At 41.1% G+C, this 27842-nt stretch overlaps 1 protein-coding gene across 1 annotated transcript; it reads right to left on the bottom strand.

The window, feature by feature from the left end:
- Nucleotides 1–1169: 1169 nt before the first annotated feature.
- On the bottom strand, nucleotides 1170–26531 carry LOC135558721 (cadherin-10-like). The gene is made up of 12 exons (XM_064992796.1): nucleotides 26383–26531; nucleotides 18046–18399; nucleotides 9438–9732; nucleotides 9113–9232; nucleotides 8045–8218; nucleotides 6937–7124; nucleotides 6498–6754; nucleotides 5658–5794; nucleotides 5354–5475; nucleotides 4559–4676; nucleotides 3790–4041; nucleotides 1170–2614 (listed from the first exon to the last, which is right to left on the bottom strand). The coding sequence occupies exons 2-12, from the start codon at nucleotides 18280–18282 to the stop codon at nucleotides 2115–2117; spliced, it is 2400 nt and encodes a 799-aa protein (XP_064848868.1). The 5' UTR covers nucleotides 18283–18399; nucleotides 26383–26531; the 3' UTR covers nucleotides 1170–2114.
- Between the last annotated feature and the right edge of the window lie 1311 nt (nucleotides 26532–27842).

Here is a 27842-nt window from a genome sequence, read left to right on the forward strand (position 1 = left end):
CAATTTCAATCTACGGTGTCCACAGATCAATTTATAAGCAAAAATATTGGTCGAAACCCGGACCAGAACCACGCAGGTCCCCTAAACAGGGGACTTTACAGCTAAGAGGTGATAATGAAATAAAACCATTTATTTTGTTGTTTACTGGAAAAGTTTATTATGATAAAGTTGGACAATTGTTAATACATCATAATATAACATGTACTGTAGCCGTAGTATCAACATACAATTGTACACCTCCAAAAGACATCAAAAACAGTGATATTGGCTGGACGCTTGTGATTCAAGAATATTAGTTCAGCATGTGTCCTATAAATATATATATATATGTATATATATATATATATATTTTTAAATCACAATATAAAAAGCAAAGTAATACATCATGAACATCCGCTACGGTCCCAAATCACTGTGACAAAGCACTGTTTCAACCACAGTATTTACCATTATTTAGTCAAACAATTTTACTGAGAAAAGTCCTGATGTCAAATCAGAATGATGTACCCCAAACAAAACACATCGTTATCTGCCAAACTTTTAATGTTTAAGCACAGATCAGCTTTAATTGATCCTTTGGATCCCGTCTTTGCTCCTTTAATGTTTAAGTTGTTTTTGATTGACTGCTTATGTTCGCTTAGCTATTTAGTGTGATGAGTTCAGAGAGTGAAAAGCATTACCATCCAATATTGGCACAGAGAGAACAGAACAATTAGCCAGCACATTATGGCTAAATTAAATATTTACTTCAGATGCTATTTATAGTTTTGGTTCAGTTCAAAGGTGTTAGTTAATTTCTTAATGTAAACACTTTCTCTCTGTAGGTATAAACTGTATTATGAACACAGAAAGGTAGACTATCTGTTTTTCATTGTCAATCAATCTCCTTCTCTGCAGTTGCTTCAAAATGACCTTTTCAATGGCTTTTTAAGATCCATATTTAATAATAACATGACGTAATCTCTCCCCACCGACAGATGCAACTCCCTGTACTTTGTGACAGCACTTCCTATCCAATGCTGAATCTACGTACATGTTGTTTTAGCTAATTAAATGCATGACTCAGATATTGTGTTTAAGAATAATTTGTTTTCCTTGGTAAGTACTATTATGTAAGATAATATGAATGACATGTTCATTCACCTTGAGGGCTTTTTGTGCTAACTTGATGTAAGTAAGCCACGTGTGTGTGTGTACATTGTTGGAACAATCACGTCTAATATGACAATGATTGATTGATGATGATTGACTAATGATGGATTATGCTAATGTTGTCAGATGATGCTGAAATTCACTGTAAATCTTGGCGCATGGTTCCTCATTTCCCTCCATTTCTGCAGTTATCATCATGTACAGAGATAGATACACACAGTTCTTGTGTCAAATCACATCTTCAGAGAGTTGTTCTTAGATAGTGAATTGTCTGTGTAACAGAAGGCTTGATAGAGCAATAGAGCATATGTACAGAGTGGCTGTCCATTCTTCGGTTCCGTAAACATTCATGAAGCAATGTTTTATTTTGGTGCTGGGCTTTCCTTCCTTTTTAAGAATTTGAACTTTTCAAAAAAAGGTATGAAGAATATCTTAAGATATGTTCAATTCCAGTTCCTTGTTCCTGGAAAAGCAAAGTTCCATTTCACTAAAACACACAAATATACCAAGTACAACATACTGCACTTCAGTAACAGTACAGAGGAACTAAAGGAGATATTACTTAAGAATACACAGAAGTATTCAGAGAAATGTGTAATCAGTGTTGTATTTCCTTCCAATGCAGCATAGAGTGACAGACGTAAACAGAAATGAAAAATAAATGTATCTTTTTATTGTTGTTTTTTTGACACTGAACTCCGGCTCTTAACTTCAACTGAGGGACTGAAGTTCATCCTCTCTTCAAAGGTCGGCCTTGCAGTAAAACAAATCCACACAGCTGCACAGTCTCTGTCTGGTCTGGCCGTCAGAAGGAACTATGTCCTACTGAGTTGGAAGGAATAAAAGGGCACTTTGTAAAAAAACTTGGGCTGCAACATGTATCTTCTTTTCTGAGAAGACAGATTACAGTCAGTCATAAGTCATCCTCCTAGCTCCCACCCACAAACAGTTCAGGTGGTGTGTTAGGATTCACGGTCGCTGTCCTCAGCCCCGTACATGTCAGCCAGTTTCCTGAAGCGGGGCCCCCAGTCACTGAGGTAGTTGTAGTCCTGGTCCCCTTCAGAGGATGCTGACTCCAAGGAGCTCAGAGACTCAGCCACTGAGCTGGTTCCCTCGTAGGCATATGTGGCCAGAGAGTCATAAGGGGGGGCTGTGGGGTTACTGTCGTTATCCTGCACCCGCTGGTTTATGAAGTCCCGGACATCGGCGTTGTCCCGCGACGGGATGGCTGTCCGTCTGATAGGGGGGAACAGAGTGCCCGACGGGATGATGTCCCGCCTCTGCTTGCTCTCCTCGATGGCCTCGGGGTTACGCAGAGCCCCGATGTCGAAAGCCTGGGTGTCCTCCTCTCCGCCCCCCTCGTCATTGTAGCTGACCACGTTGTCTCGCACGTCCTCTTTAGAGATGATCAGAGGCTCCTTCTTCTTCTGCCTCTTCAGAGCAGCAAACAGCACTATGATCACTGAGAGATAAACAGGGAGAAAGAGACAGACAGGGACAGAGAGACAGAGATGGACACAAAGAAAGAGATGGAGAGTCAGCGTTAGAGAAGAGGTTTGCTGTTCAGGGCTGGGTGATTTCATATTATCTTGCTGCTCATGCTGCAGTGAACACTGCATTAGAACACGGCCTGCATCATGCATCCACAGCCCAGTAACAATTTAGAAACGACTGCAGTAGAGATGCTGAAAAATGTTTTAATTCCAACATCGCAATGAGATTGTAACTACTAACTTATAAATAACCAAGAATGGTGCCTCATTTTAAAACTGCTATATGTAACTTTTTAGGCGATCCGACCAAATATAGAAATGTAAGTAATGGATGTCATTCTCATTGAATGCAAGTCTAAGAAGTAATAGATCTTATCTCTCTGCTATTTCTATGCTTCCCGTTCTCAAGTTTAGTTTTTGCGTCTTTTACTTTTGTTTTTGTAGACCAGCTTCAAACAGCTGAAAATACAATATTTTGGGTTATTGTAAATATATTTATTTAGATTGTACAATGATTCTCTACACTATACATTGCTTATTTTGTCACATAAACTGAAATGAGGCTAACTATTAGTATTTTAGAAACTATGAAATGTTGGAGAGATTTCTGCATATTGCACCTTTAAATAAATGCATTTCCATTACACTGTATATGTAGTTAATGGTGCTGATGTAATATATTGTGGTAATTGCATTCCATGTTGTATTAAAGTAACTCCTGGTGTATAAAAGGTTAATTTTACTGCCAGTCCTGTTGAATTACTATCCTGTCCACAATCTCAATCCCCTCAGACTTGTTTTGATCCTCTATATATAACACTTTTACTGTAGACAGCCAAGAGTGAAATAGGCTATCTACTGGGAAATGTAGGGATTTTCTTAGAAGCACTTGTGTGTGTGTGTGTGTGTGTGTGTGTGTGTGTGTGTGTGTGTGTGTGTGTGTGTGTGTGTGTGTGTGTGTGTGTGTGTGTGTGTGTGTGTGTGTGCGTTATACAGAAGGGGCAAATAACTACACTATAACCTGTGAAATGTCTTATTAAAGACATATTTTCCAAACAGTTTGCATACATTAATATGAATGACTAAATTGGAGATGGAGATGCGTCAGAGACTGACGGACTGACAGACGGACGGACGGACTCACTGAGGAGGATGATGACACACAGCAGGATAGCCACCAGGGCCCCGGTGCTAAGTCCAGCTGAGCTGGTCTGGGCCTCGGCGTTGCACAGCTCCATGTTGCCTTCGCGGTCGCAGGTGCACACGCGCACCGTCAGCGTCCCCGTGCTGCTCTGCATGGGGAAGTCCCCGTCCGTGATCACCACAGGAACCAGGTAGATGCTCTTGTGCAGTTGGCTGTAGCTGGAGCGCCGGGTTAGGACGCCAGCTGTGTTATCTAGGGAGAGAAACAACATACAGTACCAGTCAAAAGTTTGGACACACCTACTCATTCAAGGGTTTTTCTTATTTTTTTTCTTATTTTCTACATTGTAGAATAATAGTGAAGACAGCAAAACTATGAAATAACACATATGGAATCATGTAGTAACCCAAAAAGTGTTAAACAAATCAAAATATATTTTATATTTGAGATTCTTCAAAGTAGCCACCCTTTGCCTTGATGACAGCTTTGCACACTCTTGGCATTCTCTCAACCAGCTTCACCTGGAATGCTTTTCTAAAATATCTTGATAGAGTTCCCACATATGTTGAGCACTTGTTGGCTGCTTTTCCTTCACTCTGCAGTCCAACTCATCCCAAGCCATCTCAATTGGGTTGAGGTCGGGTAATTGTGGAGGCCTGGTCATCTGATGCAGCACTTCATCACTCTCCTTCTTGTTCTTCTTCACTATAATATCAGGTGATGACTGGTGTGATAGAGACCCCAAAATCTCCTACAGTACAGTACTCACCGCCATTGTCTTTGACTGTGAAGTTGCCTCTGTAAGCCCCGTCCATAGCCAGACTGAAAAAGAACTTGTGTCCACCCACCGGGTCATCTGCATCCACAGCACTCACCGTCTGGATCTTCTGTTTACGGGATAAACAAACAGATTGATAAAAAACAAACAATCTGTGTGCTCTCAGATAGCAAGAATTGTTGTAAGGTGCTCTTTGGTTCCCCCGGTTTGTGACATCAGAGGAAAAATTGGAGGCAAAAATTCTAGGATATAGACCATCTATACAGACCAAACAGATTGATATGTTTATTTAATCGGTGGCAATAATAACCATTGTGGAAGATATATTGTGGATGATTTTATTGAGTCCTCTCAAGGGACCTTGCTTGGTAAACAGGAGCACAGCAAACACAAACACCTCAGTGAATTTATGATTATGAATAATGACAGAGGGATGAAGGAGGGATGAAAGGCGAGGGAGGAGAGGAGAAGGCGTGTGCTGGGCACCTATTTAAACATGCCCTTGATGTGTGACAGCTACTGTCACCTGCCTTGTGCTGCCATGATAGATTATCTCATCAGCCGCCTCACAAAGTAGACCCTGGAGACCAATCACTACCCCAGAGGACTGCAGTACTCATCACAATGCTTTATCACCATTTACATACATGAGTATTCCTGGGCATATACTGTACCTATTGTAGCACCTCTAGATGTCACTAGGATATGGACGTAATTATAGCAGTGAGAATAATAAAATCATGTCAATCTATCATGGGATGTAAGTGGAGGATCCGTGTTCTGTACCTGTCCAGCCTTAGTCTTTTCACAAACAAACGTCTCGTAGAAAGAGGCAAACTTGGGTGCGTTGTCGTTGACATCTAGAAGACGGACATAGACTGGCACCCAACTGGTCTGCAGAGGTTTGTCTGTGTGTGGCAAAACATACACATCACAACAATGTATAATAATTGTAATAAATAATTATGTATGATTTAATTTTTTTTAAATGTTTCAACAAAGGACAGAATATAATAATTGAACTCCATAGACTTGGTAGAATAGTTTGTTTTGTGAATTCATGTGCATGATAAAGCTGAGAACGACTTACTGAACTCTGTTGCGATAACAGAAATGTTGTGCCAGGCAGCTTCTTCTCGGTCAAGAGGTCTTATGGTAAATATGGACCCATTCCCAGAATGCACGTTGAAAAGCCTGTCTAGATCAGTACGACGATCAATGGAGTATCTGTAAAATAGGCAAATATTGATACAAGAACAAATAAAAGCATGGACTATTTTCTTCCATTTTCCCTACAACCTCTATTGCTGTACTTGACAACCCTTTTGCAAGGAATTAGTCTTTCCTGCCCTCTCTGTGCATTCACAAAATTATTCTGAATACTGCACACCCTGGGGATCTGTCCTAAACAGCCAATGGGACTTAAATCACTCTATTTTCCTCCCTTTCTTCTTTACCCTGACTGGCCTGGAAGGAAAACAGCCCTGAACAGAGGCCCAGAACAGACCAGCCCTATCAGTTTGATCATCCAGCGGATTACGCAATGATCTAATTAAATGTATCCTGGAATGCCCTTTCAGTATATTTCCATGAGGATTGGTAATTAAGGGACTTTGGACATTGATAAGAACTCACTAAAAAAGTGTGTGCGCGTGTGTGGAGATGAGCAAAACACACAGGTTTTGTCCTTCACTCATTAGTCTTTCTATGGACACAACGTATTCTCGACTCCAATTTTAATGAGACGGCCGATTCAACTCTAATCATTCTACATTTAAAAAAAATACTGTAACACAACCTTTAACACTCATCAAATGACCCCTGATACAAATGATTATAACCAATCTCCCCATGACCTTGGTGTGGGTGGTACCTACAGGAGAACTGAATGGGTGGGCTGGAGGGAAAACAAAGCAGTGCTCTAACTAACCTGACTGGACTGTTGTATCCATCCGGGTCCATAGCCCTGACAGACCCTACTGCAGTACCCACGGCTGCATCCTCCTTCACCTCCATCATGTAGCTGGCTTTCTCAAACAGAGGAGGCTCATCCACATCTTCTATGCCGATCCTGACTGTGGCCATGTCCTTGTTGGGTAGGTACCCCAGGAAGCGAGTGTCCAAGGTCTGCGTGTTCTGTACCTGGATCTCCAGTGTATAGGATCGGGTCTTTTCATAATCCAGTGGCTGAAGGGACGGGGACACAATAGAACAAAGTAGATGACTCATGTTTTGTAATGATGCAGTACAAATGCATTTTGATAATAGCGTTTCTGATGGTCTAATGGCCTCAGGCCTATCCAGGGCTGATAATAGGGTATATATGCCCTATATTTGTGGCTGACTATCTTTGTCATAACAGATATTACCTTTAGAACAGTAATGATGCCTTCCTGTGAGTCTTTGTCCGTGATGACATCGAACATGTCCAAACCATCCCCACTGACAACACTGTAGTACATCTCCGCATTCTTCCCAAGGTCTTTATCTACTGCGTTGATTCTCCCAACTGGGATTCCAGTTTTTATAGACTCTGGAACGCTGAACTGATATATACCTGGAATCACAAACAGACACACATACTGTATGTAAATCAACGGATGTTCTAACAAATTAACTTTGAGATGCTTCATATTAGACTATTTGCATGTGTAGCATTCACTCCCATTTCACCATTTGTGTCACTAATTAGGTTGGAGAGTATAAGGAAAGTGTCTCATGAAACGGAGCCAAGAGAGCCTGGAACCATGAACAGAATTGCATAATCTTGTCACAAATAGAAGAGGTTGTTGGTCTTCCTTTGGCATGGTGAGTGAGTGTTTTTTTTGTGCCAGCTTCTCCTCAATACTTCCATGTTTCTGATGCTAACACATTTAACAATCCAGATTGTTAGGGAGCCTTTGAGCCTGTATCACGGCCCTGCAGCAGTGTTAGTGGTGAATTAAACTTGTGCTCATGGTGACCAATTACACCGTTTCTGTTTCCCCCTAGCATGGTGCTGACTGGGGGTGTAAGCCTCCTGCTGCAAGGTGTCATCAACTGACAAGGTGGAGAGAGAGATGTGAGAAGGCATATCTCACACTGTGTGTGTGGAGTATATCAAAAGTGTTTTTCTCATTTAGTTTCCACCATCCAACCACTGGACTTTAACAGAATAGTAATGACAAAAGCAATCTGTCAAAGTCAAACAGATTCCGGGATGTTTCTCATTTGTGTGTGTGTGTGTGTGTGTGTGTGTGAGAGCATGAGAGAGGGAGACACTCAGTATTACGCTGCTCATCTAATCAGGATTATCAAGCTGATTCACTTCGTGGGACCCGGCATTGCAATTTAATCACAGCTAACCCTGTATAAGATGGACACACTTACACACACACAGCACACTGACACTACCACTTTTATACTAGGACTACTATGAATACTTCAACCACCAGTATAATTCCAGTCATTGTGCCTCACTCTTAGTCTTCTACTCACTCTGAGAGAAGCGTGGGGGGTTGTCGTTGACGTCGGTCAGGGTGATGTTGACTGTGGTGGTTCCAGTTAAGCCTCCCCTTTGGCCTGCCATGTCCTTGGCTTCAATCACCACCTGGTAGTGCTCCCGCTTCTCCCGGTCCATCTCTCCAGGCCCCAGGGCTGTCCTGATGATACCTGAGGACAAACCAGAAGAATACGATATTCATGTGTCACATAATATAACGATGTATTGTTAATGAGTTAGCTAAGAACATGTATCTTTCTCTGGTCCTGTAGGGATTACTCATGGTGCCACCATGCCAAACAGATTGAAGTGATGTGGGTATAGTTAGATCGAACTCATTTATGTGCATGTCCTTTATTTAAATACTGTATGGGCAACTACTATAGTTACAACTACCAATGGGAATAATGTAACTAATAACTGTTCTGAGAAAGAAGAACCTCTTGCAAAGAAATGGTCACGACAACCGTTTCACATTGCTAAGACCTTGTGCTTGGATTTAATGAGAAACATTTAATACGGGCATGTAACCTAATTATTTTTATGGAACAGTAAAAAATGGCAACCGCCCCGACCTTCCATTAGATAGCACACAAGACCATCTGGCCTGGCTTGTTTTGTTTCTGTGAATGGGTTCTATCATCTGCAATATAACTGTTTTCAGATAAACCCTCAGAAACAACATTTTTTTCTCCAAAGCTCTTAGGATTTCATGTCCTCTGGTGTGATGGGGACATCATCTTCCATGTCACATCAGGGATAAACCATATCGTTGTTAAGCCACACAATAATCTGCCAGTTGGAGGCTTTTATTGTTTCCATTTGTTTAAACACAGAACGAGCGACAGGATGTTCCAGAGTGCACATTAGAAATGATTAAATATTTCAGTGTACTTTGGAAAATGCACAGGGGGCTGAGAGAATAGCAATGGCCCTGGCAGTCTGACTCTGAACATTACATTACCGTATCTCTCTCTCTCTCTCTTCATCGTAGTAATAATTGCTTTGAGGAATAAAAGAGCATTGCTGGTGGTTCAAACAAACAAACAGACGGACAGACAGACCTGTGTTTGGGTCCACAGAGAAGTATGGGTGCCCCTGGCTGATGCTGTATCGTAGTTTAGCGCTGTTCCCGTACATGCTGTCATCTGCATCCGTGGCTGTTACCTGGGTGACTGAAGTACCTGAGAATGGAAGATAATAGCTGAGGATGAATATGAACTCACATCAACTGTCAAAACCATTCATGCTTCAAAGAAAAGCAAACAAAATATTTGACACTTTAAGGCACCATTGACCTTGAAATGTTACTGATCTTTAATCATCAAAGGTTAAAACATAAATTGAAAGGTCATGTCAAAAGTCAAATTAAAGTGAAAGAGCTCATACCTATATTAGACCTCTCAGGTGCACTGGCAATGTAAAGTTCCTTTGCGAACTTAGGCTCATTGTCATTGATATCATGAAGTTTAACGATGAACTCTGTCTCAGGCTCCAGTTTCAGGCCTGTGTTCTTGTTGACTACGGTGGCTCGGAGGGTATAGAAGGCCTTCTCCTCTCTGTCCAGTCTCTTATTGGCATGGAGGTCACCATTGTTTTCATCAATAGTAAATATGTCTCCAGCCCCGTCCCCGGTTAGAATGTACTTCAGGGTTCCATCCCTCTTGTCCATGTCAGATTGAAGCTGCCATAGAAAATAAAAAGCATAGTCAACATATTTGTCTCCTTGGAGAAATGGGGCCTGAAGTCGTATACCACAGATGTAGAATCTTAATTTCATCACTCTTTTGATGCTGAGAATTTTCCAGGATAGCTGGAAATGCAAACTTGTAGTGTATTCAAGGCTTAAAAAGTCTTCTAAAATCTAACTTCCACTTTAAAACGTGAGACTTGATTTGCCCTAGTGGAAAATCTATCAACCCCTACAAATTTGTTAAATTAATTATAATCAACGAACGAAGATCTGTTTCGGATCAAAACGTTGTCAATAAATCGGTGAAATTGGGAGCCTTGACAGTGTTTATTTAACTACGCAAGTCAGTAAAGAACAAATTCTTATTTTCAACGACAGCCTAGGAACAGTGGGTTATTAACTTGCTTGTTCAGGGGAAGAACAACTGATTTTTTACCTTGTCAGCTCAGGGATTTGATCTTGCGACCTTTCAGTTACAAGTCAAATGCTCTAAAAACTAGGCTACCTGACGCCCCATAATAATAAACATTTGCTGTAGGATTATTTTACTACTTTAGCAAACTGGCTTAAATTAAGGTCCTACATCTATCTGTATGTACTATTCAACAACTGCTTTTAACAGACCTAGGGTTTATTCCATATACATATTCCAGTCCATTTAGAGATTGGACTAGCATGTCAATGGGGAAACTAGTTTAACTGACAGGAATAAACATGGAATTGACCCCAACTCTGGAGGTCAGCTTGTAAAACACCAACAGATTTACAGTTTGCATTAGATGGTGTGACAGTTGATGGGTTGTGAGGAGGAGTGTGAGTGACAGGTAGGGTAGGTGACGGGTGCTGATGGTGAGTGACTCATTCTGTCTTTCCTTAATACGGTCTTGCTTTGCTGACAACGTCTTGATTTGTATTTGGACTAAAAATCTAAAAGGTAACACTCCGGTTTCTCTGTACCAGCACACATGGCTTATAAAGGATATATGTTATTTAGTACACACATTTAATACCTACCCATTTATCTGTCAAACAGTATATTATATACCTCTCCAGGTCCTTTTGTCTATCTAAAATGTTAGACATTATACAGTAGTACACCAATCCAAACAGAGATTCACTGAATTAATTAGTGAACATCCCAGTGCACTCTCAATGCCCTCTTATCACTGTCATTAAAAACACACAGCAAGTCAGGTAATTGTCAAAGTACAAGGCAGTCTCAGAACATGCACACTTGAATGAAACAGGAGTTGACAATGATCGAGGGAAAGAAAGGAGAGAATCTTTGAAAACAAAGAAAGCCAAGATGGTACGAAGCCTAGATATGACAAAGGATGAATGATTGACGCCTCCCACAGATGTCTTAGAAAATCACCTAAATCCAGCATGTAACACATAATACCTGCAATTCCCCTCTGAGCACATATGTTCCTGTCTCATCTCATCTCTTATTCCCATGCCTCTAAGTAGACATTATGCAAATGTGAGCAATGGGCATAGAATGGGGCTTTATCCTCTACCATACTCAGTGTGTGTCCCATCTTTACTGCATCACACTTATATGCATTTCAACAGTGCTATAATTATGTTTGTGGTACACCCAAGCACATAGGCGGTGTTCCATAAGGCTAAGGGAAGCTATGTTTCTCCTGAAATAACCTAAATTAAATAACAAGTTTAATAAACTTGTTTTTCAATTAAAATTATTATACAAAATTATTGCAACCAATAGAATGTTATAATGTTATATATAAACAATCATCCCAGCTCTGCAGATTTTGCTGCGAAGAGAGAATCATTAGATCACTTGTTTTGGTACTGCCCATATGTAGCTTGTTTTTGGTCACAGGTTCAGGAATGGCTGACAAAAATGCAACATTTACTTGGAGTTAACTCTGTTGGGTGATTTGAAAAGTCATAGTAAATTGATCAATGTAATAATACTCTTAGCAAATGTGTTTATCTTTAACCATTGTGTAGTGATCGGGTCTGTGGGACCCATTTTCAGTGTTTACGAAAATAAAAATGATACAATCGAATTATAGTTTAAACCTGAGACTCACTGGCCTTGGCTACTTTTCTGTGAAGAACATGTAAAATAACATACTTTCATTGAGTAATAAAAGTGTGGAAAAGTGTGTGTGTAGGTGAAAACAAGTAAAAATTAAACAAAAAGGTTTGCTGTGTGCCTTCACTCTGTCTTCCTCCTCCCTGGGCCTGCTGTTTCAACACAGCACCAATAACCTGTCTGTCTCCCTGCCTGTCTGCCTGTCTCCCGCTTTTCTCGCACTCTTTACCCTTTGTAGTGTGTGAAACTACACAATGTCTTGCGGGAACCTGCACAATGTTATTACAATACTGTATTGGTTTTCGTTACGTTCATTACGTTCTTGTTTTTGTAGTATTTTGTATTGATTCGTGTTTACGTTTTTTGATTAAACATGGATCGCAATCTACACTCTGCATTTTGGTCCGACTCTCCTTCGCCTACAGAAAACCGTTACAAATACATTATTTTGATACATTGTAAAGAATTCAGTATTTTCCCACACTCTACCAAAGCCAGGTGCAAATTGGGGGAGGGACACAACAAATAAATAGCTTTGCATGGCTCTTTACCTCTTTACCACAATCAATCAGTATGGCCTCTTCTCAGAGGGCCTTAGACATTATTTTGCAGAGAGAAAAACTAGTGTGGAAGGAGCATCTTCCACTTTGGAAGATAAAGATTTTTCCAAATATGAGGATCATGTCTCTGTCAATTTGGAGTCTGACAGTGAGTTGGAAGAAGAGGATGAGATTGATCCTCAGCCAGCCCCAGGACCAGCCGTCAGCAGCCAGCCCCAGGACCAGCCCGTCAGCAACCCGCTAATCAGCAGGCTGCAGGAGGAGAAATATGGATGTCAACAAATTGGTGAAATTGAATGGTCTTGTTGTCCAAGGAATGAGCCACCCCGCATGGCTGCCAATGTGATGAGGATGCAACCAGGACCGACGCTGATGGCAGTTACTCATGTGCAGGACATAGTCTTATTTTAAACTGTTCATCCTAGACACCATCCAGAAAATCATTATGGAATTTGTGTCATACGTGCCAAAGAAAGTAAAAAATGTGGTACTCATGCTGCATAGGGATTAGAGAATCTGTGGCCAGAAACATCAAAAAACAGAAATCATAATGGATTACAATGCCACAAAATGAGGGGCGGACAATTTAGACAAGCTTGTGACTTGCTACAGCTGCAAAATAAGAACCCTATGCTGGCCACTTGTGATATTCTTCAACATCTTGGACAACTCGGCGTACAATGCATTTATCAACTGGATGGCATTGAACCTGGATTGGAACAGAGGGAAGCTCCAGAAAAGACGTCTCTTTCTCGAGGAGCTGGACAAGGCATTGGTAAGACCTCAAATCCAGAGGAGGCAACATATCCCAAGGACCCCAGCTTCTGCAGCCATCACGAGGAGGATTCAGGAGGAAGATGCTGGTGCCGTAACCGTCCGACCCACAGAACCAACAACTCCAATACCAGAAGTAAGTGTGAGTGATGTTGTTGCATGTGTATGTGTCTGACTCTCCTACCTTGGCCTGCTATAACTATATATGTGAGTGAGTGAGTGAGTGAGATGTTAGTAAAATTCCTGAACTAAGTGTTTCCATCATTTTAGATTGCAGCCGGTAGCAACAAGAAGAAGCACTGCGATGTGTGTGGACCCAAGAAGGACAGGAAGACACAGTACACATGCATCAAGTGTAAGAAATACATTTGCAACACACACACACACACACACACACACACACACAGTAAAACTCTGTCCCTCATGTGGTGTGTGGACCAGCCTTCATTTGTTTTCAATGGGGCTCATTGATCATTTCCACAAAATACTGTATGTACTGTAAAATTTGTTCTTCCACTTTGTTCAGTAAAAAGCAATAAACATCAATAGTGATAAACCTTGATTCATGTATATTTGTTCAAGATAAACAGGATTTATTCCATCCATTTATTTTTGTTTACAAAAATAAAATTTTATCAAATAAAACGAATAGGGCTTTAATTGATACATGTGATCTAGCAGAGGTAAATGGCAAATAGGAACCATGTATGCTGTCTATATTTCTTGTAGTTGATATAAGTCAACATCTAAGTATTAAATATTAAGTATTTTTACATAAATTGTTATGGCTGTATTGTTTTAAAACCCTAATAATATTGTGGGTCCATCAGACCTGTGAACATTGGGTGAATAATAAAAACATGAACACCACACAACGGTTAATTTACAATCTGTAGAAACTATGAGAATAGAAAGGTTCAGAACTTTTGTGAAACCTCACAGCTCAGTGGAAAAATATATGGCAGCTAGAAATCAATACTGGATGGTCTTCAGAGATACAGTTGAAGTTGGAAGTTTACATACTCTTAGGTTGGAGTCAATAAAACTAGGTTTTTAACCACTCCACAGAATTCTTGTTAACAAACTATAGTTTTGGCAAGTCGGTTAGGACATCTACTTTGTGCATGACACAAGCAATGTTTCCAACAATTGTTTCCTGACAGATTATTTCACTTATAATTCACTATATCACAATTCCAGTGGGTCAGAAGTTAACATACACTAAGTTGACTGTGCCTTTAAACAGCTTGGAAATTTTCAGAAAATTATGTCATAGCTTTAGAAGCTTCTGATAGGCTAATTGACATCATTTGAGTCAATTGAAGGTACCTGTGGATGTATTTCAAGGCCGACCTTCAAACCCAGTGCCCCTTTGCTTGACATCATGGGAAAATCAAAACAAATCAGCCAAGACAACAAATCAGCCAAAATGTAGACCTCCACAAGTCTGGTTCATCCTTGGGAGCAATTTCCAAACGCCTGAAGGTACCACGTTCATCTGTACAAACAATAGTACGCCATGGGACCACGCAGCCATACCACTCAGGAAGGAGGCACTTTCTGTCTCCTAGAGATGAACGTACTTTGGTGCGAAAGGTCGAATTAAATCCCAGAACAACAGCAACGGACCTTGTACAAACGTATCTATATCCACAGTAAAACGGGTCCTATATTGACATAACCTGAAAGGCTGCTTTCCATAAAAAAGCCAGACTACAGTTTGCAACTGAACATGGGGACCAAGATCTTCTTTTTGGAGAAATGGCCTCTGGTCTGATGAAACAAAAATAGAACAGTTTGGCCATAATAACCATCATTATGTTTGGAGGAAAAAGGGAGAGGCTTGCAAGCCAAAGAACACAATCCCAACAGTGAAGCACGGGGTGGCAGTAATATGGTGTGGGGGTCATTGGCTGAAGGAGGGACTGGTGCACTTCACAAAATAGATGGCAGCATGAGGATGGAAAATTATGTGGATATATTGAAGCAACATTTCAAGACATCAGTCGGGAAGTTAAAGCTTGGTCGGAAATGGGTCTTCCAAATGGACAACGACTCCAAGCATACTTCCAAAGTTGTGGTAAAATGGCTTAAGGTCAACAAAGTCAAGGTATTGGAGTGGCCACCACAAAGCCCTGACCTCAATCTTATAGAACATTTGTGGGCAGAACTGAAAAAGCTTGTGAGAGCAAGAAGGCCTACAAACCTGACTCAGTTAGACCAGCTCAGTCAGGAATGTGCAAAATTTGCCCAACTTATTGTGGGAAGCTTGTGGAAGGCTATGCAAAATGTTTGACCCAAGTTAAACAATTTAAAGGCAATGCTACCAAATATTAATTGAGTGTATGTAAACTTCTGACCCACTGGGAATGTGATGAAAGAAATAAAAGCTGAAATATATCATTCTCTCTAATAAAGTGGTTCCTAACTGACCTAAGACAGGAATTTTTACTAGGATTAAATGTCAGGAATTGTGAAAAACTGAGTTTAAATGTACTTGGCTAAGGTGTATGTAAACTTCCGACTTCAACTGTAGATGGGAGGGGTTGAGGGTAGCTGAAGGTTTGGACTAAAAACAAACAAAAGATAACTAATTTTAAATGTACTATCCGTGAAATGTATGTAGTATGTATAAACTGGAAGTCGAAGCCTAAGTATTGTTGTCCAATAGTTTACTCCAATTAGGGGAGGATTGGCAGGGTCATGGGAAAATAATAATGAAGCAATATATATTTTAAAATAAAATATTAAAATTGAATATTTATAAAGATCTATATATGGGGGGGTTGAAATTTATGCAGACAATTACATTGATAGAAGCCACAATCTATCTAGATTAAAGCTGATCTACCCACCCCCCAACCCAAAAAAAAGATGGCTTCTATGCCAAAATGATATATCCTAATTAGCCTACTCCTGTCTATACAGAAATAAATGGATTCATTCAAAATATGCTACTACACCATAAAGCATGATTTGGAGAATCAGAGGAAGGGCCGTAAGCCTATTAGATAGTTGCAGACAACGTCTTGTTAATTGATCTGTTTGTCAGTTTCAGCAGAGTACAGAAATTTTGCTACCCTTCCCCAGATCTGTGGCTCGAAATAATCCTGTCTTGGAGCTCTATGGACAATTTCTTCGACCTCATTGCTTTATTTTTGCTCTGACATGCACTGTCAACTGTGTGACCTTATATAGACAGGTGTGTGCCTCCCAAATCATGTCCAATCAATAGAATTTACCACAGGTGGACCTGTTTTTTCCTTGTTATTATGCGGTATTATATGTAGATTGATGAGGAAAAATGTGTATTTAATCCATTTTAGAATAAGGCTGTAGTGTAACAAACTATGGAAAAAGTCAAGGGGTCTGAATACTTTCCAAATGCACTGTAGCCTAGGCCTACTCCACTATGCACTGCGTCAAACAGTCTTTTTTGAGTTACTGAGTTATATTATTAGTCTAAATTATGACTATCCAATTTACTCATCACTTTAGAAATAGTAAGATATCTTACTTACAAGTCTGGAAATGTGATGATGCATGGAATGCTTTACTATAAAGGTACATTTTTTACGGCGACACGGGCGCTCTTAGCCTGAACATCTATAACACACAAGAAGGCTGTTCAGTTCCATCAGAGAGGACAGAACAGTCAACATCACATGTGACAGATAACATCTTATTATATGCATGGCAGCACAGAGCCAGGCTTGGTGGAGAGAAAAAAAGAGGGACCTGACAAGGTGAATCATTTTCTACAAGGCATATGGAAATAATCCACCACACAGCGTTGCTCCACTCCCCAGGGCTCCACAGAGTAACCTAACGCAAGACTAGTGGTGGTGGCTCCAGAATAACTTTCTCTCCTACTCTTTCTCTCCTCTCTTTCCGCTCTCTCTCTCGCTCTCTTTCTAGTTCTCTCTCCCACTCTGCGTTTGCCCTTTTTCCTCTCCATCCTTGATCATCTCCCTACATGCTCTGTGAAGCTGGGTCTCGCTGTAAGAGCCTGGAGGGTTACAGGGTACATGGCCTCAGTAGCTCCAGTATTTCTTCTATCTCGAGCCTTCTAAAACAGGCCCCCTGCAGCGCTGCAGGCATCTCCAGATCCAGCTTCTCCGCAATACTACTTCTGATTCATGGCTCTATCTGTTGTCTTCTGAGATCTGAGGTAAAGGTGGCAATGCATGCTGTTTTTGTACATCAGAATATCCCAATCCTTGTGGGGGGATATAGTCTTAGGTTTATCTGGCCAGAGACATTGATATTGGGGTTGGATGGTCTCCAGATTTTCATACTGTTCCTGTACCATACCAGGGTATATGGTATTACCGGCAGTGCTATATTAATGTTGTTTTTTTACGCACAAAGCAAATGTAGGCAGCAGGGATCTTGATCCAGGAGGGGATTGATTGTCTCTGCTGTAACCAAGAAGCTTGATCTTGCAAGCTAGCCACTTATCTAGCAAGTTAGCAAACCAAATGCATAGCAGAAGCCCTGAGCATAGATAGTTAACTTGGTCAAACTTTATGTGGATAGTCTGGATTTTCCATCTCTAGATGCTCTACAGATGGTCATACTATCAAAACACTATCTATTAATAAGCAACTAAAGTTAGGGTAAGGGGTAAGTAGATAGTTAATTAAAATGTTACTGATAGTCTGTAGAGCATCTACAGATGTTCTATCCAAAATCTTACCACTGGTATTTCAAAATACCCCAGTATACATTATATACGGTATACCGCCCAAGCCTAATTGGCATTTGATGCTCTGGGAGATTTCTCAATATTCATATTATCGTAGTGTCAAGGCCGGAATTCAACAGTTGCAGACAGGTTAGTTTTCCCCACACACTTAAGTGCATGGCAACAATAAAACAAAAGAAGGCTAATGGACATACCTTGCCAATGTACTGCTTATCACTCCCAGTGTACTCTTCCTGTAGAAAGAACTGGTTCCACATCCATCCTCGTTTGAAACGTTTCAGTATCTTCCCTCCCTTCTCTGTCCTCCAACTCTGTCCTCCATCTCTGTCCTCCTCTCCTCCCATCTCTAACACAGTCTTTCTGCTAATAGATGTGGAGTTCACATAAAGGGACAAGCACGCCCATATCATGGTCAGCAAGCAAGTCCTCATGGTGGAATTGTGGTATTTGCACAGAACGCCAATCCTCTATCTGCACTGGTTTTTACGTCCTTTAAGGGAGCTGGGCTTCACCCTCATAGTCCTCTTCCTTGATGGCTGTGTAGAAACCTTGCGGAGGGGAAGATGAGAAACAATTATAGGGACATACTTTCACCTTGGAGTTCATTTTGTTTCCCATTGCGGGGTATCATGATGTGAATACAGAAAATACAAACAATGCATGAAAACAAACAGACAATCGATTAATGCTATTGAAAACCTTAATTGAAAAAATCTGGTATGCCTTTGATTTCAATAAGCCTTTAACACAGAAAAGACTAAAAGGGGTTTGCACACTAATCAATGAATCGATAGTCCACATCCCCATGAACTGCTTTATTTTAGAGAACAGAACACTTACAGAGCCAATATGTCACTTATGGTAATGTCCTTTTCTGTATCTACTGTGAACACTATCTGCATTGGTGTTATACAACCTAATAACATGCCATGCTGACCAGATGAAATATAAACCACACACAGACAGACACATCCTGCTACCAACATCATCTCTAGCAATCATCAGCTGCTTCACTCGTCAAGCCATGCCTCGGCCCCTTTTCTACTTATCAAGGAAATTGCCAATGTGATTGCAGTGGAAAGGGGAGGGTAGTGCAGATGTATTTTCTATTCAGTGCATTTCTGTTTCCCCCTCTACGACTTGCGGTCTACAGTGTCGGTGCTGGCATTAAGTGTGTGACTACTCATCAGCATAGAAAGCTAAGGGTCAACACTGCTTCACTGACAGTGACAGGGATGGATGCAGAGGCCACGAATCAGTTAAAATACATAATTAAGATGGGTGGATTAACTCCTGCAATCATGTCGTTGCTTTTCTACTGCTGCCATTCAACCTTTCAACCTCTCTTCCATTAGGGCCATTATGCCTGCTTTATGAATTAGACTAATTGAATAAGGTACCAACAGATACTAAAGTGTATTGATTTGCTGTCAGAATCAGTCTGGTTTAAAGGACCCCAGGGGTTTGTAATTGTGTGCTAGGTTACTGGGGACCGTGGGCTGGGGGTTCTTACTATATGTTCAGTTGATGGGATTATATCAGTGTGGAAGTGAGGCCTAGAAAACTGCAGAGTAGAGTAGTGGGACTAGCCTAGTGAAGCACATTAGTCAAGGCTCCAGCCCAGCCGGGAGCCATTTGCCTCAGCTTTGTGACCTGTTAAATCCCTTGACAGTCTCTCGCTGGGGGAAGTCACCTGGATCTAGAGTGTTTGTTTTTTTACATACTATATCAGAGGACACAGACACATAGCTTCCCATACATTCCCTCTACAAAATGTCTGCTAATTCATTGACAGGTCCTGCTGAGAGACAAGGGTCCATGCAGTGCAGCCTGAATATCAACTTGTGTGAGATGAACGAACAAGCCAGTTGTTAAGATTCACTGGAGCCTACCTCTGTACGTTAATAAAATAACACATTAAAACCACCCAAAGTCTGCTCAATATTATTATATTATATTAATAAGACATCATATTTATTTCAGAGTCTGTATTCTGGATGTGATACATACAATATCTGTCTAAATGCATCAAATATACAGTACCATATAAATGAGTATTACATTCATAATACAGACTCAGAAACACACAATCTTCTATTTTGGACAACATGCCATCTCATGTCACTGCAACACTAACCTATTAGACCATCTAGTATGACCTTCAGGTGACACGCCACTCGTAGTCTCCCTGCTGTCTTTAAAGCCTTGCATTTCATGGCAGGGAGATTTAAAGGGGAGGAGGGCTGTGCTGTAGGGTGTTGAAGACTAGTGCGGGGTAGGGGGGTTAGAGGGGGTCTGGCAGGCTGTGGGGAGTCAGCGGGGAGGCGGGTGGAGAGCGAGGACCAATAGACTAGCAACACCTGTGGGGGTGACAGGAGTGAAGAGCTGGGCTTAAGATTGTGTCATGTGGTGGGGGTGAGAACCCAGCGCAGCAGCTCAGCCCCTTCTGTTCTGCCACCCTGCAGACAGCCTCAGCTACTGCCTCAGCCACAGCGAGCCTTATGAGACTGCCTCAGCCACTGCCACAGCGAGCCTTATGAGACTGCCTCAGCTACTGCCTCAGTCACAGCGAGCCTTATGAGACTGCCTCAGCTACTGCCTCAGTCACAGCGAGCCTTATGAGACTGCCTCAGCCACAGCGAGCCTTATGAGACTGCCTCAGCCTCAGCCACAGCGAGCCTTATGAGACTGCCTCAGCCACTGCCTCAGCCACAGTGAGCCTAATGAGTCCCACAGGAGCAATTAGAGGTGAAGAAAGGAGAATGTCAGCCCTGGGCTGCCTGTGTGTGAGAAGGGAGAGGAGGTAGGCGGTCAACAGGTGAAAGAACTGCTACAACAACAGGGCAGAGCAGCCTTATAAAGGCACCTAATGGGTGTTCCTGTGTTCCTGTGTCACAGAAACACACACACTGTCTGCAGACTGCTAATGAATAAGTCCTGGAGGTGGAACTATCAGCTGTTGACTAACTTTTGGAACAATTTTAATGTGTACTGTATTACAAAAATGCGTATGAATTCGGTATGGTACAGCAGCTAAGGCTGATATAAAATAATAGAAGCACACCAAAAGCACCCAAGGCCAGAAAAACATGTTTTTCTATATCTATTCCACAGTATCCAACTTCCCTAGAAAAAAAGGTATGTCTGGAAGGTAAATTGCAATTGGGTGGTGGATGTTAGGAGGGGGGCTGCTATCAGGTTGCCACCACTCGGAGCGATAGGCAACCAAGCAGCTGACTGTCATTCCCCAGGGACCAGTAGGCCATCAATACCTATTGATCTGTCTGTTTAGGGAGGGGAGTCTGTCTAGACTATAGACTTCATGATGCCATATTATCTATCACTTTGCTTGGCTCTGCTTGCAACACTCTTTGACTTGTCTGCTCTAAGTGATAAATATTTCCTCCTCTCGTGTAACATCTGTTATTTCTTTGACTTGTACCATTGAAAACAAAACAATGAGTGAGGTCAGATGATTAATGATAACCTGACATATCTTATTCAATATAGCAATCCTTCCTTCAGAAAAAAAAGCATATTTGCATTGAACAGTCTGATTTGAGCTTGTACAACTATCATAGTGCATTCTCTGAGTAGAGAAGACTGTCACACAACATGGGTGCTAATCCCTACTCCCATCTCCCCCTCTTATCTCCCATCACTTACAAGGGTCCCAGTCCCTCCCCACTCCCACTATAATCTCCCCAGCAAAATGTGTGCACTAATCTTAACTAGAGGAGATAATAGATGTTGAGTGTGTGCGTTTTCCTGAATGGAACTGCCATGTGCACCAACACAATTACTGTCAATGAGCGTCGGTCGCCGTCATGCTCATACCAGACGGGACCTCTTAATTAGGTAACCAGAAACTAGGCATGAAGTGATTTGGAGGCAATGCTCATTACATTGTGGCACCTCTGATTCTGTATGTATTGGTCCTGTTTCCATCCTTGTCTTTGAATGGCGGGACACATGTCAGTTCCACACCATTGCACCTACAGAAGCTCTTCTTACATGATTGCATTTTGAGGACAAATAAATTCCACCCAAACATAGATGTCGGCTAACAGTTTTCCAGATAAATACATGTGTGTGTGTTTGTGTTGTTTAGACCTCCCAAAGCTGTTTTGTTTCCTCAATCATCCATGCGTGTGTAGTGGTTCATTGCTTTACTGTTGGACACTAAAGAAGATGACACCTTCTTAACCTGTGTGTGTCTTTTATTTATGGCGTCGTCGTCAATGGGGCTTCCTGTGTAACCCAGTGTCTCCCAGTGTTTGTTGTGGGTGGCTGTTTGGGTTCCTCCTTGGAGGAGGAGAAAGTGTGAGAACAGAAGCTTTATGGTCTGCTTGTGCAAAGACCCAGCAGGAGTCTTCAGTCTTCAAGTCAGAGCATTTCCTCCGCCATTGTGGCCAGGAACTGGAATGTGGTTGCCTCTCTATTACAATGCAAATGTTCCAGCGTCTGGTGGAGCTACTGTTTATGTGTATGTGTATGTGTGTGTGTGTGTGTGTGTGTGTGTGTGTGTGTGTGTGTGTGTGTGTGTGTGTGTGTGTGTGTGTGTGTGTGTGTGTGTGTGTGTGTGTGTGTGTGTGTGTGTGTGTGTGTGTGTGTGAGAGTGAGAGGGCCTCCCACTGCGCACACACTGGTTGAATCAACATTGTTTCCACGTCATTTCACTGTTTCAAATTACATTGAACCAACATGGAATAGACACTGAATTGATGTCTGTGCCCTGTAGGCTTGTTCTATGGCCGTGTTCCAGCTTCTCTAATGAACCATGAAGGAATCATGACACTGCTAGCCATTGCCAAAACCATAGGAAAATAATTACATAATATTATCTAATTCAAAACCACTGTCCATATTCAACCAACTCCTACTGTCCTCATGCAAAAGAAGAATTTGTCTGGGAGTTGGGCCGAAGAGATATTCAATATTTAAAGTCTAAAATGTTTGAGCTTCCACTCCCTGTTCCATGTTAACAGTAAACACCCACACATGTCAGAAGGGGGAGCAGCATTAAGACGAATCCCCTGGGAGAAAGCAGTGCAGTGGGAAGAGGGCAGGGTCAAGCACTGGATGACCCCCAGAGGTCAACATGTGTCATCACGGTTAAGATGTACATGAAAGAAGCACTGGCCATCTTGAGTTATGCCACAGGTTTGGTCAATAAACTACTTGATGTTAGGCCTTACTGTATACACAGCTACAGTAAATGTCTTGCAAATGGTCAATAGGAGAGCAAATACCTCAATTGCCTCAGTTAACACATTGCAGCTGATGGATACAAGGGTTAAACTATAGCACAAAATAAACATTTAAACATTGCTTTTCATGTTTACCAACACATTTTCATTATTTCCCACACTTCTTAAATTCAATAATTGAAATGGCAGATACAAAGAGTGTTTCTGAAAACTTGGCTGCCGTTCTCATAGAGCGACTGGGTCCATTAGCAATTATGTTTCAAACTAGCTTTCCTACATCAATGCCCTCTTTTCAAATCTCTTTCTGTGAAGTATTTTCACCTTCAATTAAGCTTGACAAAAGCCTGAGAACTAACCAAACAAATAAAGCTAACATTTATAATGGAAAGAAAAGATTGTGTGTGGGTATGACACCAGCATGCGTGTTAGCCTCAGGGTGGGGATTCTGCGCTGGGGAGAAATAAACAATCTATTAGCTTTAACAGGGAAAGAGCTCCTCTCTATTTCAAACACCAAACTCACATTTACAGCCAATCCTTCAATGATACAAAATAAGGCCTGTGGCAAAGAACACTTGTACTAGAGGTTACAACTCTCAATCAATAACAAATCGATGGGCTTGTTTTCATAGTTGGTAGTACACCAGCCCATCTGAAAATAATACATTCATTCCCATGCCTTCACTGATATTTGAAGACTATTTATTGTATTTTTTTGGTGTGTTAAATGTACAGTAGTGTTTTCAGTCCATTGATAGATTATCATGGGAATGTAAGTTGTTATTTTAGACTCTTTTTTGTCCTTGTTATTCCAGGTACAATAGTGTTAAAAATCAAAGAGAGATTTAATGACAACATTAGGCCTTGTTATAGACATGCTGACTGCTGATAAGGCTCCCTCTCAAGTAAGCTATAATTGCCATGGCTGTCAAACAGTGCATGAAAATGTTTGAAAAGGGGCATAAGTTGTCTTCGAAAGACAATTTAATACTTCTATTCCAGGCAGAAGAGCCGATTTGTTGTCAAAAGTAATTGTTCATTTGAATATAACAATTCAACAACTCATTATAGCTCTGCCTATGCTATTCAATGGCTTGGATATAGTACATTGTTCTCAGAAGATCAGTATTCGTGGTGTCATCCCAAATGTCAGGAGTTTGATCTATAAAAATATCACAAACACCTTTATAGGTAAGTTCCTGTGCAACTGATGACAGACCTGTGCTAGTCAATGCAATCCAACCTCTCGCTAGCTTGACAAACACATGGGACAATGGCCCATTGTCAAATGAGGTGACACACAAGCTAATTGGCATGGAAAACTATTTACAAACTCAAGGTACATTTGCATACAGACCTCAAATCTTTTCCGTTCGACTGTACTGTTTGACAAATGTGAGTGCACTCGGATTACGTTGTGGTAAAATGAAACTGCTGACGGATGATGTGAATAAAGAATAGGTATTTTGAGAATACAGCAGATGGCATGTACTATTCACACTCACTCACAATAACACGTTTAGACATGTAACATGAAAGTAGTTAAGAAAAAGGCTATTCCAAGAGACACATAGGTGTGAAAACATGACTGTGTGATCAATATACCCATAAGGGAACATCCATAAGGGAACATCCATAAGGGAACATCCATAAGGGAACATCCATAAGGGAACATCCATAAGAGAACATCCATAAGGGAACATCCATAAGGGAACATCCATATGGGAACATCCATTCCTGTGTGCATGTTCCTCTGCGACCACATGAGGGCACAATTAAAGAGATGTGTGAATTTTCCAAATGAGACTCAATTGGAACACCTCACATAGTGGACATAGAAATGAATCATAATTCCCTATAGTGAAGGGTCACATAATTGTTTTAATTTAGGTTTAAGACAGTGGGATAGCCAGTCCTTTTCTACTGGAGTAATTGGTGGAAAGCAGTTTGATCCAAAGGTCACAGTGACCTGGGTGGCTAGTGGGAAACTAGCGTAGAGCTGGGCTTTCTATAGTTCCAGAGACACTCAGAATGTTGAATGTTGGGTATATTTACAACATCCACACAACAGGTCATTTATAAGATAATCATCATCAACCGATAGCATTGCAAGCTTCTTACAACAGCATTTCAGTATTTCAGGCTTCTAACATTCAGAGAAATGGTTTTAGACCCATGTCTTGGTATAGTCGGCTATGCAGTTAGATGTGCTCAAGAAGGTGCGTTAATAATCAGTCATGCTTTACCAAAAGAAACCCGTTCTCATTCATGAATACACACCACAAAAAAAATGTTTTGACTAATTTGATCAGGCTAATTGGTCTTGAACACAATTATTTATTTATCTTAGTCATTAAAAATGCTATTTGGCAACCGCCTGGAATTCATGGGTTAAATAGATTCTAATTATTGCTGTGGAAAATAAAGGGCCTTGTATTTTCATTTTTTACATAATTTATCATTCACAAACTCCTGGGGCATGCTGTGCACATAGGACATAGCAGTCTGAGAATGGTAAGATACAGGTGTCTTGCCTCAGCTCTGACTAATGGGTAGACTGGACTTGGATTTAGGGTAGCACCCACATCTACATTAGAGTATGTCCAGGTCCACAGCAATAGAGCACCAGTGTCTAAACAATAAATAAAACAGTACACACCAAGCATTTCTATTAGGACATACAAAAGGTTTACACTGTTGGCTATGAGTGCTTTCCCACTGATACAATGCCACTATAAACAGTAACCTACAGTAGTCTACTATATCATGAGACTTCCCATTACAATTCAACAAACATGGCCATCATAATCCATTTGATCTAAAAAACTATGATATTTTACAAGGGAGCCTTGATTTAATTCCCTGACATGTAATATGAAACAGGAACCCACACCTTGAGCCACTGGTGCCAAACAACACTATCACTAAAGACATAACTTCCACTATCAATAAAAAATAAAATAGATAACTTTAAATCGGATTAAATTAAGGGGTCTGATTGGATCATGACAGACTATACCGGGAACACGAAAATATGCAGCTTTTTCGACACATGGCAAGTGTATTTTTATTTTCGAGAAAACATTCGGGTGTTAGCCTGATAATATCAATTAGACCAATTTATGAGATAGTTTCATTCTAAATGATCAAATGAAAGCAACTTTGTTGAAGTTATAAGCATTTTTTTTAACAAACTGGAGGAAGCGCAGCCTACCGAACAATTGAACACATTAAAGTGCTATTGTAAAGGACCGTCAAAAAGACAATATTTCACGACCGCTATTTCAGCATCCACAGTTGAATAAAACACATTGGCACTTACCACGGTTTGATGTAGCAGAAAGTTTAATCAATGTGCGCCTGTGTGAATCCGTTGTATGCGACCGACACACTGAACACGGAATGGTCTCTCTCTCTCTCTCACTCACTCTCTTTCTCTCTCTCACGATGAGCATCTCTCCCTCTGGAAGTTGTCGGACCTTAGCTGCTTCTGATTGGGTGTCACGCGCTGGTCCACGATTAAAGGGACAGGCTGAGGTGAAACTTACGAATTCATCACCGATATTTATGAGGGGTTTTTCCAACCTATTTTCGACAGGGGCACATATTTTCCCTCTGAGCCATTCTAACAGGATACTGTTCTTCTCCTGCCTTTCAAAGCTGATTAACATCTGAAAATAAGTTAATATTCCACAACCACTGAAACAATTAAAGATTCTAAGATAGCTTGACAATGCTTTGAAAATGTTTCGAGAGCATTTTAATAACAAAGTTTGTTATTGCATTGTACAAAATGTCCCTCTGTGCCTATATCTATACAGCTGCTACCACTAAGTTTAGCCACTTATTGTCAGATATCCCATACTATGCACTATTTTCCACTTGCCCTAAATCAAGCGGTCTTGATTCACATAGACTGGGGTTGTTGGTTATGAAATGTTGTAATGAGTGGAAAATGTCAACATTCGTGAGGCACTGGGTGGGTGGTTGAGGAAGACACCTGAGCACTGTCACTGTCTGACGGTTAGAATGGCTAATGGGTCACAGGGATGTGCTTCTCACTCTGACAGTGACTTCATCACAGCTTCCATGTGATGTCCGGTGAAGTCTCATCTGCGTGTTGTTTGCTCTCTGAGGCTCTGGGCTTTGACAGCCATTGTTTTAGAGAGGGGCATCACTTGTTTGAAAAAGGGGTTTCAAGCTCTGTAACTCTGTTAATATTTGAGGAGGAAGGATTCCCTCTGGTGACCTAGACACACATTCCTGTTGTCACAATTATATTTTCTCTGAAGCGTTTGATTAATATATCATTATACACACACCAAACAATATAGATGTAACTACTTGGTAATACAATGTTACTTTTGTTATAACTTTGTTACTACACAGGTACGAGAACGACGGAATGTAGTGTTACCTAAGAAAATGGGAATATGGGCTCCCGATTGGCGCAGCGGTCTAAGGCACTGCATCTCTACAGTCCCTGGTTCGAATCCAGGCTGTATCACATCCGTACGTGATTGGGAGTCCCATAGGGTTGCGCACAATTGGCCCAGTGGGTTTGGCCAGGGTAGGCCGTCATTGTAAATAAGAATTTGTTCTTAACAGACTTGCCTAGTTAAATAAAAGTTAAATAAAATAATAAATATGTTACCTAGTGTTATCTGAGAATATGCCCCCATAAAGAAAATGAGAATTAAAAACAGGTTCAGTACCTTGTTCGACCGTGATCTTTGAACCAGGGGCTCGGGACACGCATACTCAGGCTGACTTGCTATCGTT

Source organism: Oncorhynchus masou, chromosome 17, assembly GCF_036934945.1.
Source record: "Oncorhynchus masou masou isolate Uvic2021 chromosome 17, UVic_Omas_1.1, whole genome shotgun sequence".
NCBI classification, from domain to species: Eukaryota; Metazoa; Chordata; class Actinopteri; order Salmoniformes; family Salmonidae; genus Oncorhynchus; species Oncorhynchus masou.